Source organism: Phocoena sinus, chromosome 20 (assembly GCF_008692025.1).
Source record: "Phocoena sinus isolate mPhoSin1 chromosome 20, mPhoSin1.pri, whole genome shotgun sequence".
Lineage (NCBI taxonomy): Eukaryota > Metazoa > Chordata > Mammalia > Artiodactyla > Phocoenidae > Phocoena > Phocoena sinus.
Genome location: NC_045782.1, coordinates 53,152,893 through 53,172,823, shown reverse-complemented (window position 1 = coordinate 53,172,823; position 19,931 = coordinate 53,152,893). Strand labels below are relative to the sequence as shown.

Here is a 19,931-nt window from a genome sequence, read left to right as displayed (position 1 = left end):
AGCGGATACCCAAGGGGAGAGAAAGGAGCCTGAGACCCAGGGCCTGGGAATGACCCCCACCCCTAGCTTGATGTGTCCCCCGCACATCCTGAGACGTTCAACCTGACGAAGGAAACATCACTGAATCTAACTGGATCTTGGAGTCTCCGCGTTCGCCCGTACTCGTAGCCTGATGAAATCCAAGCAGCGCTGGATGGAGACTCAGGGGGCCTGGGCGTGAATTCTAACCTTGACATTAACTCACGCCCCGACTCTGGGGCAAGTCATCTTCCTCTCAGGCCATGGTGGCCTGTAAGGTGGCGAGCTTGGCCCGGGGGCCAGGGAGCCATCCTGTGGCAGTGACTCTCCCAAGGCCCCAGGCGCGTGTCCCCCGGCCCCCACTGCCCTTTGCTCGAGTCCAGCAAGGTAACACCTACCATCCATCTCCGGCTTCCTCGGCAGTGGGGGGCCCACCCCCTGCCCAAGCCAGGACCCATTAGTGAGAGTGAGGAAACAGGTTGCCATGGAAACCGAGACAGCCAGTGTTTTAGAATCTCTTGCTTCTTTTTTACCCCCTCTTTCCCCTCACATTTTGAACTTATTCATCTTAATTGGCATCATTATCGCAACGACACCCTGAGGTCAGGGGAGCCAGCCGTGCCCCTCGCTGCCCACCGCCTGCCCTGGTCCTCCGGGGCCTCTCTGCCTCCTGCCCGCCTCTCTCCTGGCTTCTCCTGTCACTCCCCATCAGAGTGGCTGGTCCCCTTGGGTCCAGGAAGGACCTGTCCTAAAGCAAGGGGAGGCCTCCACCCCCGGGAGTGGGATAGGCCAGGTTTTAGGGCCTCAGGACCCTGTCAGGAGGTTTCTTGGGCACCCGGGCCAGGGCTGCTCCAGGTGACTGAGACCCCTTCCACCAATGGCCTCAGCCTTCACCAAGGCTTCAAAGAGCGGGACTGCCCAGAGGAGACCAGGGTACAGTACTGACACCTGGGGGAGCTGGTGCCTTCCATCCACGGGGTGAATGAGTGCCGGCCAGGCTCAGAGTCTCTGAGCCTCTGGCCTCGTCTGAGCAATGGAGCTGTCACACCCGCCCCGCGCATCCCACACCGAGGACCAAATGCAAATGCAGCATTGACGAAAGCAACTCTGTGCTACGGGAAGTCCAGTCTACTGGGGGCAGGAGAGACCCCAAGAGGGACCAGAGGGTGGCCTGCCACCTCCAGCTTCTCCCTCCCATGCCAGGCCCCTGACGCTGGCTCCAGCTAGGAGGGTCTGGGGCGCACTGCTGCCTCACTCTACATCACTGGTTCCCAGTGGGGGTGACGTAGCACCCCCAGGGCACATTTGGAAGCGTCTGGAGACATTTTTGGTTGTCACATTTCGGGGAGGGGACTACCAGCATCTAGGGGGTCCAGGCCACGGAAGCTGCTACACACCCTACAATGCACAACAAAGAATAACCCCACCCCAAACGTTAAGAACGCCCAGGTCGAGAAACCCCACTCCCGTTACTACCTTCCTCACGGGCAGCACGGGGTGTCCTCGGAGGGTCCCTCAAACTCTGTTCCCACCCCGCTGCTGCGGGCCCCCTTGGGTGCACAGGCGGGGCGAGCAGGGCAACTCCCTGCAGCCTCCCCCCACCCCCGGATCCTTGGGAGCCGGGAGAGGGGCTTCCGGGTCAGGGAGAGGACAGCACGCTCGGCCGCGGGCCTCTTCCTCCTCTCGGTCCACCTTCCCCACCCCTCCCGGAGGGTTACGACCTTTCTAACCTCGTTAACTTTTTTTTTTTTTTTGCGGTACGCGGGCCTCTCACCGTTGCGGCCTCTCCCGTTGCGGAGCACAGGCTCCGGACGCGCAGGCTCAGCGGCCATGGCTCACGGGCCCGGCCGCTCCGCAGCATGTGGGATCTTCCCGGACCGGGGCACGAACCCGCGTCCCCTGCATCGGCAGGCAGACTCTCAACCACTGCGCCACCAGGGAAGCCCTCGTTAACTTTTAATTACTACCTTCCCTCTGCCTCAGTAAGCTGGCTCCATGCCATGGACATCTCTATTAAAATTCAATGTATGCTTCATCATAACTAATTCCTGCACTTCAGCTTTCTCACCAGCAGCCTTCAATTTTCAGACAAGATGTCCAAACTCACGGTCAAACTGGAGTCAATTCGACCCCAAAGCGGTTGCATATAGACAGATGGGATCTGGCTTTGTTGAGGAAGAAGAGCCCAGGCTTCCCAGGAGGGTGGGGATGAGGCCAGGGCCAGATAGAGTAAGGTGGGGAGAGAGGTAGACAGGATTCGGGATTTATTTGGTGGCTTTCAGGCCACCCTTTCCACTTACAGAGCCGTCGATGACCAGACACATGGACCTTCTCCACCCCTGGGAGGTAGCTACTCGTTTTATTGTTCCCATTTAACAGACTGGACAACTGAGGCAGGGATGAAGTAGTTTGCCCAAAGGCATACGGTGAGTCGGGGTGGGGACTGAGATTGCTATTGAGGGGCTGCTGATGCTGAACCTTGGAGTATCAGGTAGAAGCGGTGTGTAAGGACAGCACAGGTGGAGGAGAGAGGTGAGCAAAAGCACAGCGATGTTTAATAACAGAGACCATCAGGAAATCTGTCCTTCATCCCGTTAGTGCACGGGGTGGGCGAGAGAAGAGGCTGGAAAGAGAGGCAGGACCAGGTTACATGGGGTCTCGAGCGCCCCGACCCAAATCCTCCAAAGACCACCCACCACCTGCAGGATGCAGCTCAGAACGTTCTCCCTGGCGTTCCTGGTTCTTCCTCCGCCATCCCGTGCTGGCTGTGCCTCCCCGGCTCCCAAGGCGGCACCGGGCATCAGCCGGTCGCCACCATCACACTCCTCCCGACGTCCGCTTCTTCACTCCTGTTTTGCCTTGAGGATCCCCTACGCTCAGTGCCTCCTTCACTGGCTCCTCAACTTGCCCATCCCCACTCTCCTTAGGTCACCGGACATCCGTGTCCCTAAATCTAGCAGAGAGTTGCTAGCATCCACAGCAGCTGACACAGTTGACCACCTGGTCCTTCTCGAAACACCCTCTTTCCTTCCATAACACCCCAGTCTCCGTTTCCTTCCTCTGTCTTCGCCTCTTGGCCTCATTGTGCTGGGCTGGCTGTCACCTCCTTTCTTTTGTCTGCCTTCTGAGACCCCAGCGCTCTCTGCCCTGTGCTGGGTCCGCTCCCTCCCCATCCCCATGGCTGTCATGGTCACGTGGACTCCTAAATCAAGACCGTCAGCTCAGGCTTTTCTTCTCATCCACTTGCCTGTTGGCCGTCTGGACCTGATGTCTGGCCAACCACCCACCACCACGCACAGCGACGTCCAGCAAAGCCCCTGCTCTTCCGGTGCCTCCTTCCTCAATCGCCTCACCGTCCTCCCTTTACTGGCCATGCCCAGCTGATGGAGTCTCACCAATTCCATCTCCCACAGAAGTCTCAGACCCATGCATTCCTCCCATCTCCACTGTCACCAAGATGGTGCAAGCCATCAGCCATTCCCACCGTGACTGAGCAGCCCAGCTCCTAACCGCTCTCCTCCTGTCCACTTCCCACTCAGCTGCTGGGCTAAATGTTTTTTAAATGGATATCCGATCGTGTCCCTTCCCTGTGAACAGCCATTCAAGGGCTCCACACAGCTTTTCACAGAAGATAAGAGCCCTCAAGACAGAGAACAAGCCCCACCTTGGCCGGCCCGTCCACTTCTCCAGCATCCTGCCCTCCCTGAGCTCCCCCCGCCTCGACGTGTGTACGCACCGCTCCCTGGGCAACCCGCCCGCCCGCCGCCAGCCCCGGCTAACTCTGCGCATCCAGGTCTCAGCTGCCTCACTAATGTCTTCTCTGGCCTGTGCTTTCCCTCAACAGCACTTATCAAAACTGGAGTCCCGTGAATTCCCTGGCCGTCCAGTGGTTGGGGCGCCGTGCTTCCGCTGCAGGGGGCAGGGGTTCAATTCCTGGTCTGGGAACTAGGATCCTGCGTGCTGGGCAGCGCGGCCAAGAAAAAACTCCCAAAAAACAAAAAACAACAAAAAAAACGGGAGTTCATTAATACCTGTAGAATTATTAAAATCTGCTTCCCCTCTGGACTGTATGACCTATGAGGGCAAAGGTCTTCCTGTCTTATTGAGCACAAGGTCATCAGCACCCAGCACCTGCTGCGCCAGGAGAGCTGCCCCCCGTTCACTGCCTGGCCCCACCCAAGGGCTCTTCCCTTCTCCGTTCAAGCTCGACGACTTCCAGAGGCTGCCCGAAACCTCTCTAGGATACTCTCTTGGCCTCCAGCACCTGCTGTGGCTCCTCGGTCCAGGCGCTTACGGGTCATGAGTGCACACCTTGCCCCTTGGCTGGAACCAACATTTCTAAAGGGCAGCAGGAAGGGGGGCTTTGGTGGGGAGGGTCTGGCACTGCCTTTGGTCTTGTCCTCCTTGCCTAGCTCTGTGCCAGGCAGGCAGAAGGTCCTAAATCTCCGCCTGGTGAACGAATCAGCATCTTCTGATGTTTCTTTCTTTTTTTTTTTTTTTTTTGCGGTATGCGGGCCTCTCACTGTTGTGGCCTCTCCCGTTGCGGAGCACAGGCTCCGGATGCGCAGGCTCAGCGGCCACGGGTCACGGGCGCAGCTACTCCGTGGCATGTGGAATCTTCCTGGACCGGGGCACGAACCCATGTCCCCTGCATCGGCAGGCGGACTCTCGACCATTGCGCCACCAGGGAAGCCCGATCCTGATGTTTCTTCATCAGGCTTGGAGGGAGAAGACCTGGCCCATCTTAGTCCTATGACTTTGGGCCCTGGGTGGGGAGCTGAACCAGGAAGATGCCTCCCTCATGTCTCTTCCCTTAGGAGCTGCTGATGTCCAGGGATTGAGAACAAGAACCTAGGTGAAAGTGGCCCTCGCGGACCAAGCATGGGGTGGAGAGGCAATGGGAGAGGCCACAACAGTGAGAGATCCGTGTACCGCAAAAAAAAAAAAAAAGAGTTAACGTATGTGAAGCACTTAAAGCAGGGCTGGGCCGTGCTAAGTTCCATATGTTGGCCGTGAATAGTTCCTCTGCTGTGGTTTAGAAGGCTAGCTGGGGCCCTGCCCAGAAAGCTGGGCCCTGGCAGTGTCACTGCCCTGGCAGAGGACAAGCACGGCAAGACAGCTCGGAGCAGGGGGCGGGACACAGGCTTGGGGTCTGAACGATCCTGGGTGAAACCTGGCTCTCCAGATTTGGCTGTGTGACCTTGGGCAAGTCGCTGGACCTCTCTGAACTGTGATTCCTAGCTAAGAAGCAGAGATAATAATAGCACCAATGTCCCAGAACTGCTGTGGGGAAGAGCGTGGTTTGGTTCCTGGCACCCATGTGGCACGTGCCCTCTGGAAAGCCCACCAGCCTCTGCCTCCCTGGCCTCTGCTGCCTGCTCTCACTTCTAAGGGAGGCCAGAGGAGAAGGCAGAGACAAAGCAGCTGGCACTGGAGTTTCTTTTTTTTTTTTTTTTTTTGCGGTACGCGGGCCTCTCACCGCTGTGGCCTCTCCCGTTGCGGAGCACAGGCTCCGGACGCACAGGCTCGGCGGCCATGGCTCACGGGCCCAACTGCTCCGCGGCATGTGGGATCTTCCCGGACCGGGGCATGAACCCGCGTCCCCTGCATCGGCAGGCGGACTCTCAACCACTGCGCCACCAGGCAAGCCCTGGAGTTTCTTTTCATCCTCTCCTCTGAAGGATTTCAAAGGTTGCAGCTGCTCTGCAGGGGTCCCCTATTTTGTGACCACAGCCAGGGCCATCTCACGCGTGGGTCTCTGCCTCGACTGGGCTTTCTTCTCCCCACCACCGAGCCTGTGTCCCTCCCAGATGCTACAGCTCCACCATAAACGATGTCAGGCTGGTAGCAGGGCTGAGGACACAGCGGGGGCCAGCCAGACGCCCGGCCTGGCTCACCTGAGCTTCTCGTCCACACACCTGCCCGTCTCCACACCCAGCAGGGCCCATCTGGGGCCTCGGAGGATGGACTCAGCCTCAGCTGGTCTCACACCCACACGCTTGCCCCCCAGAGGGTCTGAGGGGCCCTCGGCTTCTTGTCTCTTGGGCCAGAGAACGGCACACAGTGACAAAAGTGGGGCAGAAGGAACCCCATCGGGAGCCTGTGTGCATCTGTGCAGAAAGGACAAAGCGCACTCAGGTGACAGACCTCTTGGAGCTGCCACTTGCTTCCTGGATGAGCCCAGCCACATCTGGAACTTCTGTGAACTTCGTCTGCAAAATGAGGGTAATGACACTTCCTAGTGTTGCTGTGAAATGACGTATATTAACTTCTTGAAACCGAGGGAGTCTGGATAAACAGTTTTTCTATGGATACGCGTGCCTGATTGCGTGTGGGAATCTGTGTGTGTGTGTGTGTGTGGTCTGCCTAGCTGATTTGTTTTTCCTATTTGATTTTAAGTGTGAGAATAATTATGGCAGAAGGCGTTACCCAGGTGGGACAAAATAATCTGGTTGAAGACCCTGCCAGGACATGGTCACAAGGACGGGAGGTTAATGTCCATCCCCCTTCCTCCCCTACAGCCACTGCCTGACCTGCCATTTCTTGAGCTGGGGGGATAGTCCCAATGCACGCAGCCCTGGCTGGTGACCTGGATGCAAACGGAGGCTGACCTGATTCAACCTGGAGAGATGCACCCCCCATGGGAGGGAAGGGGGGTGGTGGGAGAGGCTCCAGAGGCAACAGAGAGGACCTGACCTTTATGTGAGTTACTGACCCACAGAGTCAGGAAGTCACGCAAACACATCTATGTGCTTTGCACGCTCATAACCATTAATTGTGTATATGAGACTTAAAGAAGCATATATATAACCAGAGCCCTGGGACCCCTTGGAGGAAGGTGTGCTCACCCGTACAAGAGATTTCTGGCGGCTTTGTTATTTGCCCCATTATTCTATCAAGATGATACCTTGTATAATCCTAACAGGTACCCTTTATTTCATGTCTGTTGCACCCGGGACTGGTTTGTCCCATAGCATCTCATTTAATCCTCACGATAACCCTCTGGGGTAGGCGTTACCGTGCCCAGTTCCAAAGTGAGAAAACAAATTCAGGGTGGCTAAGTATTTCTGCCCTAAGTCACAGAGCTAGTAAGCGGTAGGAGTGTGATTGTATTCACGCGGGCCTAACCCAGGCTATTTCCGCTCTGCCCCCACGGATGGATTCGGACCCGCAAACTCCCCAGGGTCACCGGTACTCAGAAGGAGGCACTGGCTTTCCTTCTTGTAGATTCCTCTCTCTCTCACACACATACACACGCCCCTGGCCCATTCTGGTACAGATCCCACTGAGAATAAACACCCTTGGAGACTGAATGGGAATGCAAACTTCTTCCTTTGGAGACGGCGTGGGAAACAGTTACATTTACGGCAGTGTTTCCAATCTTCTTTTCACTCAAACTGCTGAGTCAATTCAGCCATCTTTCTGCCTGAAAATTGGATATTATCACTCGACTCAAAACCTGGAGTTTGATAAAAACAAAAACAAAAACCTGGGGTTTGGATGAGATAGGAAGTCCTCAGCAAAAAGCAGTGGTGAGGCAACCGTAACGAGGAGCTGCTGACCAATCTCGTACACGATGGGGTTTTCAGTAGGCATTCATTCAAAAGGGGCAACGAATATTTTGTTGAGGCAAAAAGCAAGAAAGTGCTAGAAATCCATTGGGGACATGTCAAAAGGACTCAAGATCCAGCTTGAAGAAGCTCCATTGGCCAACTCTGGGTTACCACGAGCGTCCAAATAATGATGGGAATGGATTAAATTAGGGAAAATTAAGTAGAAAAAATTATCCGTGAGTTTGTACTGATGCTAAATTATTTTAAAGGGGATGAGAAAGGAAAAATCTCTTTCAAGAAAGAATGCCAACTGGGCTTCCCTGGTGGTGCAGTGGTTAAGAATCTGCCTGCCAATGCAAGGGACACGGGTTCGAGCCCTGGCCCAGGAAGATACCACATTCTGTGGAGCAACTAAGCCCTTGTGCCACAGCTACCGAGCCTGCGCTCTAGAGCCCGCGAGCCGCAGCTACTGAGCCCACGTGCCACAACGACTGAACCCTGTGCGCCTAGAGCCCGTGCTCCACAACAAGAGAAGCCACGGCAATGAGAAACCCACACACTGCAACGAAGAGTAGCCCCTGCTCACCACAACTAGAGACAAGCCCACGCACAGCAATAAAGACCCAACACAGCCAAAAATAAATGAAAGAAAGAAAGAAAAGAAAAGAAGCCCCTGCTGTAACAGCCAGCCTTCCTGGGGATGAGGAGGCAGGAGGATGAGTTTCCCGAATGGATGTCCATTTACGTCTCCCTGAATAACTTCCACCCAACTAAGCTCTGAAAGGGAGATTTGTTTTCTAGAACGTGCAGAGCACAGTTAGCAGAAAGACGCTTAGGATACACACGGAGGAGGCAATGGCTTCAATCTTTCTGCAACGGGAGGCGGTGTGGGGGATGGTAAAGAATTCTAGCCCTGTAGTTATGTGACTTATTTGTGAAGCCCAACTCAACAACTTGACCTTGGGTGGACTGTTTCATCTCCCTAAACCTCAGTCTGCTCGTCTGTAGAATGGAGAAAACACTGGAACCTACTCGTGGGATTGCTGGCAGGATTAAACAAGATGCTCTCAGAGCGCCCATCATGCCGTCTGCCAGGTAATAAATTCTTTTTCATTGCCGATGACTGTTATCATCATTACCATCATCAACAGCTGCACCCTGACAACCGTTTGGATGCCTCCAGGGACAGGTTGCTGACTGTGTCCCGAGGAAGCCCATTCCATCGCTGGGCAAGTCTGAACCTGAGGCTGAGCCAGAATCTGCTTCTGTGTAAAGCCCACCCCACGTCCCTGCAGCTCCAGGCACCAAAAGAATGGCTGTGAAACAGATCAAGAACCAACTCTCCTCCTCCTCCTGGGTCCCGCCTCCAGCTCAAGACAAGGGCGAGGGCACCATTAAGAGTGTGGTGTGCCATCAGCGTGTTCCTGGGGAGCCCATTCAGGCATGTTCGGCGTCCAAGCGGCTGCAGGGGCTTTTCATGGACACGGTCAAAACTGCCCAGGGTGCCAGACAGCATTTAGGAATGGCTCTGGGCCCCAGCTGAAAACCATCACGGGGACCACCCTGGGAGGCTCCCTGGAGAACCGAGGCCCAGAGTGGCCAGCCCTGGAGGGCCTCCTGCATCCTGGTCCAGGTCTCTCACCATCCACAGAGGGGAGGGTGGTCGCCCTGCCCCGGCCTCTCCTGCCCCCCTCCTTTGCCAAACTGGCCACTCCCACCGAAACCAAGGAGAATCTCGTGGGGCTCCTAGGCACCAAAGTCTTTCTGTGTCCCCCATTTCTTGTATGTAGGGAATAGCCTTCAGCCTCCATGACCTTCCCTGAGTCCCAAAGGGCAGATCAGAACAGTTGCTAATCAGGGAAGGGAGGGGATGCAGAGACAAGGGAGGGGCAGTCAAGAAACAACAGTGCAGCCTTGGGGCAGGTCCTGGTCCCTCCTCAAGGGATACACACAACAGTATCTTTGAGCTCTTTACAGAACTAAAACCCCCGACAAATGGAAGATGAACTGTTTGATGAATCATTCTTCATTTCAGAGAGAAGGTCACAGTTCGATAACATCAAGAACCACAGAAGCTCATCAAGAGGCCACCTGAGGAGCCTCCCTGGTGGCGCAGTGGTTGAGAATCCGCCTGCCAATGCAGGGGACACGGGTTCCAGCCCTGGTCCGGGAAGATCCCACATGCCACGGAGCAACTAAGCCCGTGCGCCACAACTACTGAGCCCGCGTGCCACAACTACTGAAGCCCGCAGGCCTACAGCCCGAGCTCCGCAACAAGAGAAGCCACCGCAGTGAGAAGCCCGCGCACCGCAATGAAGAGTAGCCCCCACTCGCTGCAACTAGACAAAGCCGCAGGCAGCAACGAAGACCCAATGCAGCCAAAAATAAATAATAAATAAATTTATAAAAAAAAAAGAGAGACCACCTGAGGCCAGATTGAAGGAGTGCAGGCCCTGCATACACCCTAATCTTATCAGTAACCCCACCCTTGAACTATTGCTGTAAAACTCCTCACCAAATCATCACAGGTTGGGACACAGTTTTTGAGGGCATGAGCCCACTGTGGCCCCCTTTGCCTGGCAAAGCAATTAAGCTATTCTTTTCTACTTCACCCCAAACTCTGTGTCTGAGATTTGGCACTGGTGCACAGAGGCCGAATTTTCGGCTCTCATCACCATCCCATCCAGGCCAGGGCTGGGGCAGAAGGAACCCGGGCATGGGGGTCACCCCAAACTCTGGCCTCCCTGCTTCATGAAGAAAAGGATGGTTTTCTGGAAAGGACCGATTCTCAAGCTATTAAATCCCCCTCCTCTCATTTGCGTTCCTGTCCCTGGTGGCAGATTTGTATCAACATCCCCAGGGCAAGACAATCTTGTTTCCGCAACAAAAGCAATTATGCACATCAGGCCTGGGGATTAATCACCAGGCACAGGGTCAGGAGCCAATAAAAAAGGCCGAGATAGGGGGATAGAAGCAGGGGGAAGGAGACCCGGGAGAAAGGCTGGAGGCTACCCGGCTTGGGGAGTAGCTGCCCCACAGCTCACCCTTCTAGTAGCAAACTTGCTCTCACTGAGACCCTGTTTTTCTCTCTCTCTCTCTCTCTCTCTCTCTCCCTGTTCTCCCTTATCCCCACTTGGCAGTGTCCTGGGGAAGGAAGGGCAGCCCAACCCAGAGCCCAGTGCAAGGGCACAGCAGGGAGTGGAGATAAGCGCAAAGGTCCTGGGGGGGAGGTCCCACCTCCATGTCCCCCCCGAATTGCCCTCCCAAATAGAATCTGTCTGCCCCTTACAGACCCCAGGTAGCTGCATGCCCTACCCCTCTGCTGGACCCAGGCCCCTCCAATAGCTCCCCCGAGAGAGCAGGGCTCTTCTCAGTGGGGAGGGGAGGTGGGGATCTGGTCACAGCCGTGGCCACAGTCTAGCTGCTGGCAGCGGGCTCCCTACGTCAGTCATCACCTCTGCCCCGTCCACGGTTGCCTGGCCACCCAGCCATCTTTTGCTGGGGGCAGCGGGGCAGCGTCTTCTCACCCTGGGCGAGGGCGGCCTTGGCCCCCTACTTCTGTCACCCCAGCCTCCCAGCAACACTGGAGCAGGGGCTCCCCCACCAAAACCGCCACACGGCGCCCCTGCCCAGTGCCCTGGTACCCCCTCAGGACACAGCAGGACCCTGGCGGCTGGGTGGGAAGAGAGGGGTGGCACACTTGCCTGTACTCCAGAGAGAACTTGGTCAGCTCCCTGTCGTTGTGGAGCCACTTGAACTCCAGTGGCCAGCTGCCCTCGGCCATGCACGTGAGTACCAGGCGATTCCCCTCCAGGTGCACCTGTGTTCGCACCGGCTCCGTCTTGAAGTAGGGGGCCACGTCATCTGCGGGAAACAGAGACACAACGTTGCTGGTTATCACTGGCTCACCTGCCTGCGGTTGCTCAGCTGGAGCCCTGAGGTCCCGAGGCAGACGGGGCAGGTGCAGTGGGTAACCTGCCAAGGTCACACGCCTGGGAAGAACTTGAACTCAGGTCAGTCTGACTTCAGGGCTTGTCTTCAGAGTGAGTTCTCCCCGCCACCCTCCTCCCAGACCCCACCAGGTTCACCGCCACTGCTGCCACCCCTCTGCTCCAGTACCTTCCACCTCTCTCCCCTCGGGATCCCCATCCAGTCCATACCCTTTGCTTCGGTTTCTCCTTCCAGAGCAGAAGGGAGGGGGTCGACGGCGCTTACTGCATTTCAGCCAAAGGGAACATAAATACCACGAGGGAAAGGGAAACAGGGACACCTGCGCTGACAGGAGTGGCAGGTGATGGGGCTGCCCTGAATCCTGCTTCCCAAGGCTGGAGGAAACCCTGCAAAGCCATCAAGGGCAGAGTCCCTCCGGTCGGCCCCCTCCACTGCCAGCCTGCTTGATCTTCCATCCCGGGTCCTGGGCCAGCCTGCCTCGGCCTCCCCGTTCGCACACCAGGTCGCCATCGGGGCAGAGGAAATGGCACTGCTGGGCTGTGGGTGTGGGTCCAGCGCTTGCTATGCTCCCTACCCTAACCCTGTGACCTGACTCAGTCCAGCCAAGCACGAGCGCCCCCCGCGGCTGCCCTCGACGGAGACAACGCACTCCGGATCCCGGACTTCAGGGGACCACTCAGACCAACAGCTTTGGGTGGAAATAGAGGCCTTCTGCTCTCTGGCCAGTGGGATAAAGGGCAGAAGTGAAACAGACAAGGGGGTTGACAAAAGGACAGGGAGAGAGGGGGGAACGGGGACAGGGCCTCTAAGCCCATCATTGAGCAGACCTGCCCTTTAGGGGCTGGGCTGGGCTGGGGGAGGAGCCAGGATCTGGAGACAGCACAAGGACTGAAGCACCTGCTAGGTTCTGGGCTGTTCCTGGGGCTTTAACATATGCTCATTTAATCCACACGCAAGCCCACAACCAGACAGGATCATAATCCACCTTTTAGAAAAGCGGTTAGAAACCCGCCCAGGGCAACACAGCTGGAAGGGGAGGAGCCAGCCCTGCAGGCTGAGCACCTAGGGTCCCGCACCTGCCTTGATGAAGGTGGAACATGGATGAGGAGAAGATGGGCTTAAGGCAAGACTCCCAGAGTTCGTGCCGCCGACGAGCCCTTGCATCTGACAGATGGAGGGAGCGAGCTCCAGAAAGCACCATTCACCGGCTCACCCACGTATCACCTGGCGCTCACAGCAGCGCTCCCGTTGTGGTAAGGGATACGGCTCGGGGACCCCATGGCCACGTGCCGCTGAAGGGGAGTCAGGTCCAGACTTGCCAGACCCAAGTGCAAGCACCTTCCACCCATCACACTGCCCCCCGAGGGGCGGGCAGTGCTCAAAGCCGGGAAGCTGTTGGAGAGCCAGGCACCGGGCGTCCCGACCTCCAGCCCCGTGGTGGGGGAGGGGTGCTGGCACCTCATTCCCGTCTGTGCTCAGCCTGCGACTCCCAGCTGCCTGGGCGTGGACAAGCATTCATCTTTCCGAGTCTCAGTTTCTCCACCAGGAGACACGGGAACAGAAACAGCCACCTTGATATCTCAAGGGTTCAATAAGATAGGAATTGTGAAAATGCTAGGTCCGTGCTTGGCCCAGAGTAAATGTTCTGCAAATGTTCACTTCTTTCCCAACATCAAAGAGTGGGTATCCCCACCAGGGTGGGTGTTCCATCATCCTCGATGCCCCAGATATGCCTTGGTCCGAGTGCTAACTTTCCCCTGGGGGTCCAGAGGGTGAAAAGCATAAGACACTATTCTTTTGGCCTAAGATATGGAACAAACCAAAGAAGACGAAGGGGCACGTGTCAGGAGTCGGGGAGGGGGTGACTTCAAGGGTGGCAGGGAGTGAATCAAGACGCGGCCTGGCAGGCTGGTCAGCCCACTGGGGGTGGGGGCATCGCGGCCCCTCCTGCATCACACGTTGAATCTCTGGAGCGTCAGTGGGGCCTCGCCCTCAGATTTAACCAGAATTGGGCACCCTTGGTTTTCAGATAAGGTTCAGCATCTGTGACAAAGCCTCACTCTGAGCTTACACACAGACTGACAACTCAAGACAAGCCGTAACGCAGGTCTGGGGCCCAGGTCAACCTGTGGGCTGCACAGCACTCGCATCCCCTCCGTCTCCACTGGACACTGTGTGGCTGAGTCTTCCTTGAACCCCATCCCTGCTACTGACCCTCCCCTTGGGGGCCACTGGAGGGCAGGTGCAGACACGCGCAAGAGGCGCACCCTGGACCAGCCTGCCCCACCTCGTCTCTCTGTGTGACCGCGCACGTTCCCATCTCGGAGTTGACGCTACCTATTCGCAGGTCTCTCCCTCACTCTTAACGACTGTCATGTGAGCACGCTGCCTTCAAGGTGGTTGAAAAGGCGCTTATTGATATGAAGAACCTAGGGGCAGAACAGGAATAAAGACACAGACATAGAGAATGGACTTGAGGACACGGGGAGTAGGAAGGGTAAGCTGGGACGAAGTGGGAGAGTGGCATGGACATATATACACTACCAAATGTAAAATAGCTAGCTAGTGGGAAGCAGCCGCATAGCACAGGGAGATCAGCTCGGTGCTTTGTGACCACCTAGAGGGGTGGGATAGGGAGCGTGGGAGGGAGACGCAAGAGGGAGGAGATATGGGGATATAAGTTATACGTATAGCTGATTCACTTTCTTATAAAGCAGAAACTAACACACCATTGTAAAGCAATTATACTCCAATAAAGATGTTAAAAAAGAAAAAAAGAAAAGGCGCTTCTTCTAGAGTGTGTCTTGGGAGAGTGGCCGCCACGCCGGATCCCTCGCTTTGGGGTCCTAGAGCACCTCTGGAGGTGGCGGAGGGCAGAGAGGGAGGCAAGCCCCCATTTGCCAAGGAAAACGATTCCCCACCCCTCGGAGGCAGCTGGCTGGCTCTCAGTTTAACAAATGGACACGTTCGCACTTCAAAGGCGCATTCATTCTCCAGCAGCTTTCAAAAGCCCTTTGAATCGAGTCTTTAAGAAGGGGGAAGGGTAAGCTGTGACAAAGTGAGAGAGTGGCATGGACATATATACACTACCAAATGTAAAATAGATAGCTAGTGGGAAGCAGCCGCATAGCACAGGGAGATCAGCTAGGTGGTTTGTGACCACCTAGAGGGGTGGGAGGGAGGGAGACGCAAGAGGGAAGAGATATGGGAACATATATATATGTATAACTCATTCACTTCGTTATAAAGCAGAAACTAACACGCTATTGTAAAGCAATTATACTCCAATAAAGATGTTAAAAGAAAAAAAAAGAACCCTCTGTTAGTTCCTGTCATCCCCTGTTTGTTTAAAAACAACATTCCCAGCCCCCACTGATTAAATCCCTTCGAGGCGGGCCGACTCAGAGCCAGAACAGTCGGTGCGCGCGCGCGCGCAGGCACACGCGCTCTGCACCCTAACCCTCGCCTCCGCAACTCGGCTCCCTGGGCGATGCACCCCCATGTCTGCATTTGCCAGTTCGTTCCTCACGCTCTCCCGGGGGTGGGGTGGGGTGGGGTGCCAGTCTGGAGCCGAATGGCTTTTGCTTGGATGGGTTGATTCCAGAGGCCGCTGGAGACAATGACTTGGGGGAAGTGGATGGGGGAGGGATGCGGTTAGCCTTTCCTGAGAACCTGCTGGGTACCCAGCTCAGAGCTGCATCCCTCATCCCAGGTTATCCTAACAAGGCAGTCTGGCAGAAGCCGAGGCTCCCCTCCCCAAGTCCCTGCTATGCGGCCATACCTCCTTTTCCTGAAAGGCAAAAGGCCCCCTCCTCTCTGGGTACAGGGATTTGGGAGTGAGGCCCTATGCAGAGCTGAGAGCCAGGGCAGGGAGTCCAGCCAGGAGGTTTTCCTGGATGGACTGGCCCTGCCCCAAAGCAAGGGGACTGGGAGTGTGTGAGCCATCGAAGAAAAGACTCTGATGGGAAAAGGATGCTGGTGGGAACAGCAGTGTGTGCGTTCGTGTCTGTGTGTGTGCGTGTCTTTGAGCGTCTGTGCCTGTGTGTATCTGTGTATGTACGCAGGTATGTGTTCCCGTGTGTGTCTCTGTGTATGTCTGCATGCATATCTGACGGCATGTGTATCTGTACGTCTGAACGTGAATCTATCTGTGTGTGTGTGTGTGTGCGCACGTGCTTTGTGCGGGAACGGATTTCTGTGTCATGACTGCACAAATCATTGACCTCGGGCAAGTTACTTCGACTTTTTGCACCTCAGTTTCCTTAGCTGTAAACTGGGGATATATTTGTTGTGACGCTTAAATGAATTAAAAAGCATAAAGTGCTTGGGGAAGTGCCTGGCGCTCGCTATAGGAGAGGCAGCTGTTTTATTCTTGATCGGATATGCAGATGGGCGGATTCCCTGGAGGGAAGAGCCCGTACCCTGTTGGCAGGGGCCAGCAGCTCCTCTCAACCTTAGTTCTAGGACTGTGCAGTACACAACTTGGACTACCGTACACAGCAGGCCTGCTAGCCACGTTCTCAGTGGGAAGGGATACCCGGAAACGGAGGAGAACAGTGGACAGAATCAACACTTTGAAAACACACACACAGAGGCTTTTTTTAACTAGACAAAGTGATTTGAAAGTTCACATTTTAAAAGACCACAAAAGAATAGCCAGGAAAATTCTGAAAAAGAATGGTAAGCAGAGGAGACTAGCACAGATATTGAACTCTATTATAAAGCTGCAATAATTAAAGAAGTGTGTTCTTGTCCAGATAGACTGATGAAGCAATGAACGAGAGAGTCCAGAAATATGCCCCAATATATATGGGATATTTAAGACAGGATGAAAGTAGAATTTCAGGTCAGTGGGGAATAGATCAATTATGCGACACATGGCCTCGGAAAAACCAGGATGCCATCTGGGGGGAAAAAGAATCAAGCGGAATCTCTTCCTCACACTTTACCTCAAAATCAATTCTAGATGGATCAATGTTTTAAACAAGAAAAACGAAATTCTAAAAGAACTAGAAAAAAATCACCGGGGTTTTAAAATATACAGTCTTGGCGAATCAAAAGAATTCGCCAAGTACTTTCTAAGTACTACACAAACTCCAGAAAGTCATAAAACAGATTGATACCTTCAACTATATAAAAATCTTGCATGGAAAAAAAAGGTCCGTAAACAAAAAGCAACAGATGACAAACGGGGGGAAAATATCTGCAACTTCTATCAGGGACAAAGCGCTCATCTTCCTGATATAAAAAATATTCCCATAAATCAATAAGAAAAAGATGAACAAACCAACAGAGAAACGGGCAAAGGATATGAACCGTTCACAGAAAAGAATTGCAAATAACTCTGAAACATAGACAAAGGTGCTGAACCTCGTGATAAGAGAAAGGCAAGGGAAACTCAATAAGACACTTTTTTTTTTATATCACTTCGGCCAAGATCTGAAAGTGCGATAATACCCCGGGCTGGCCAGCCTGCGGAGGCCCGGGTGTCGCGCACACAGCTTTGGGGACTGTCCTTGGTACCACACCTATGCAGAACAATTTGGCGACTCTGTCGAAACTAAAAATGCACCTCCCCATCCTCCCATTCTTCAAGGAATTTCTCCTCCACACACACCCATGCACGAGTGAAGTGACAGCACTTCATGGCAACACTATGTTTTGTAACAGCAAACGCTCGGAAATGACCTGAATGTCTGTCAAGAGGCTGATGATGGTTAAAGAAATGATTGCTCCTCCAAACAATAGAATTCTCTATAGCGAAAGGCTCTGGAACAAAATTTGAGAGCTACTGTTAAGTGAAAAAAGCAAGGTGTAGAATGGGGTGTGTAATCTGCTACCACTTGTGCACAAGTTTGGTTTGTTTTTTTTTTCAAGGATAAAAATAGATTTGCCTGTATAGGCGCAGGCTTTTCCTAGGGGGTCACATAAGAAACTGGGCTCGATGATGCTTTAGGGAGGAGAACTGGGTGGCTGGGGGCTGGGTGGGGAGGGGTTTACTTTTTACTCTACGCTTTTTTGCAACTTTTCCATTGCGTCCCACAGGTATGGATTGCTTATTTATAATCAGATGTGTACACACAGATGCAAACACGTATGTGACTGGGCAGGGTCAACAGTCGCGGACAGCCCTGCTGGTGATACAGGAAAGGACAGGCCTTCCGTGTGCATGGGACACGGGGGTGTGTCGTGGCTGGGGGTCCCTGACCACCAGAGCCTGAGCCTCTTGAAGGAAGAGCCGCCTTCAGAGGTGGACAAGAGGCCTCAGTCCTGGGCTTCCTTCTCGTTTCCCAGAACAGCTCAGGGGGCCCCTGGCTGACTTTTCCTCCAAATTCCCACTAAATACACTTATCGTCATGCTTCTACTCCAAGCTCCAGGCTAAACAGCCCCACACAGACGCTTATCTCAACTTCAACCTCTCCCCTCCCTTCAGCCCCCAGCACAATAATGTCATCTTTCTCTAGGGGTCCCCCCCAATCTCTCCTGGGATTTGACTTCCCAGCCAGCCCAGGCCTGGGAACCCCACCTCCCCTGGAGCCAGACCCTTGCCAGCTGGCAGTGCCAGTCACGGTGAAGACCTCCACCCACCACCAGTGCAATTAGTTGGCCAAAAGGTGTCCATCTGCCCTCCAGAGCCAGCTTCACGGGGCACCGGGCCTGGACCAGTCCCCTTCCCAGCTCTGAAAGACCCCAAAGCCTCTCTCTTTTAGCAGCTCTCCCGCAGTAACTACACAGCCATCGGGAGTGTCTCTGGAAAGCTCGGGGACGGGGTGGAGGTTGGGATTCTCTCAAACTTTCTCAGCTCGCCACCCCCTAGCTTCTGCACCGTCACCTTTGTCCTGGATTGACCTCCATGCCCTCCTAACTGGTCCCCACCCTGGAGCTGGCTGGTGGCCACAGACCTAAGCAGGCTGGGCCCCGGGTCAGAGGAAGCAGGGGCTCTGGACAGGCCCCTCTCCACAAACCCCACTTCTCCCTACACATCTATTCCTGCTGCCTTTATTTCATACGACCTATGCAACTTCCCACACATTAAGTGCTTTATGTCCATCTCTTCAGTTAAGTGTCACGAGAATTTCTCAAGGATGGTACTACCTTTATCCCCATTTTACAGACGAGAAAGCTGACACTCAGGAACGGTTGGTCTTTTGACCTTGCCACACAGATGGAAACCCAGATCTGGCAGGTTCTAGAGTCCTGGACCTTTCTGTAGGTGACATAGGGCTTCCTTGAGCTGTCCCACTCTTCACATCCCGACCCGTGGCCTCACGGGCGGTAAGTGAGGGATGGTAGCCTCTCTCTGGGTCGTGGCTTTGAAGCCACAAGCAGGGGCCACGCCTGTTGTGTGGCAGGGGCATTCTTACCCCAGCCTCCAATGTCACGGCCCTAAGACTAGATCAGGGGTGAGGGGGAACCAGGCAGGCTGACCGGGCATGAGTCCAGAGGATACTGGAAGGATGATGGGGCAGAACCGCCCAGGGGAGACGGGTCCACCTAGGGGTGGAGTTTTGGAGGGCTGGGCTAGTGGGGTGCAGGGAGAGAAGTCTGGGATTAAGGGAGGTCAGAGTCCACAAGATGAATAGATGTGGGCGGGAGGGGTCAAGTAAAACGAGGCAGGAGTCAGAGCCCCGGGGGCTTCTTGGGAAGGAGCCGCTGACCTGGGGCCCCCGTCCCAAAGCTCTGCTCCCCACGTAAGCCCCCAGGTACCACCCTTTCCCTAGGGTCTGGCTTGAAGGTCCCAGTGGGGGAAGAGAAGAGAAACTGGGTTTAAATGCCAGTTGCTATGCCAACTAAAGTGTGACCTTGAGCAGAGTAACCTCCCGGGCCTCACTTGTCTGTCCGTGGAAGAGATTCCAACCCCTGCCCCAGAGGCAGCTGGGAGGACCAAGCGAGTGAACGTGAGTCAAATTCGGAGCTCAGCGCTTGGCACCTACGGGACGCTCTTTCTGCCCTTCAGACCCCTGGAGGTGACTGCGTGGGGAGGAGATGGGGAAACGGGAGCCAGGGGCGCTATCACTGCCCCACCCGTCTCCCCTGACTCAGAGGCATCCCGCTTATAGAGCCCATAGTCTCCCGAATGCCTCAAATCTGAGCCTTCTGAATCCAGCTCCTTCACGGCCACTCCAAGCTGAATCAAGAATCAAGTCTTGCTTAGGGATGGCTGGTGAAGCCTTGAGCAAAGGTTCAGGACCTGGGTAGGAACGGCTGGAGAGCTGCAGGAGCTTTTGCATAATGTCCGCGATTCCTCTCGGGGAGCTGCCTGGGCGGGGGCTCACGAGTAGGGAGCTGTGGGACCCGGAAGATCAGCCATGCATGGGGGTGTTGGAGCCCCGCCCCCACAAGAAATGTTCGGCGTGCGCACAGCAGGTAGATGCTAGCAGGCAGAGGACCCCGGGCTCCCCAGCTGT

The 19,931-nt window shown here is 55.0% G+C and overlaps 1 protein-coding gene across 1 annotated transcript in view; it reads right to left on the bottom strand.

Annotated features, from left to right (window-relative positions):
• The window catches only part of SDK2 (sidekick cell adhesion molecule 2), a 264,644-nt gene that overhangs the window by 130,772 nt on the left and 113,941 nt on the right, over window positions 1–19,931 (bottom strand). The window contains exon 2 of the mRNA XM_032617354.1: window positions 11,276–11,435. Within this exon, the coding sequence (XP_032473245.1) occupies window positions 11,276–11,435 (160 nt within the window). The remainder of the gene's footprint in view (window positions 1–11,275; window positions 11,436–19,931) is intronic.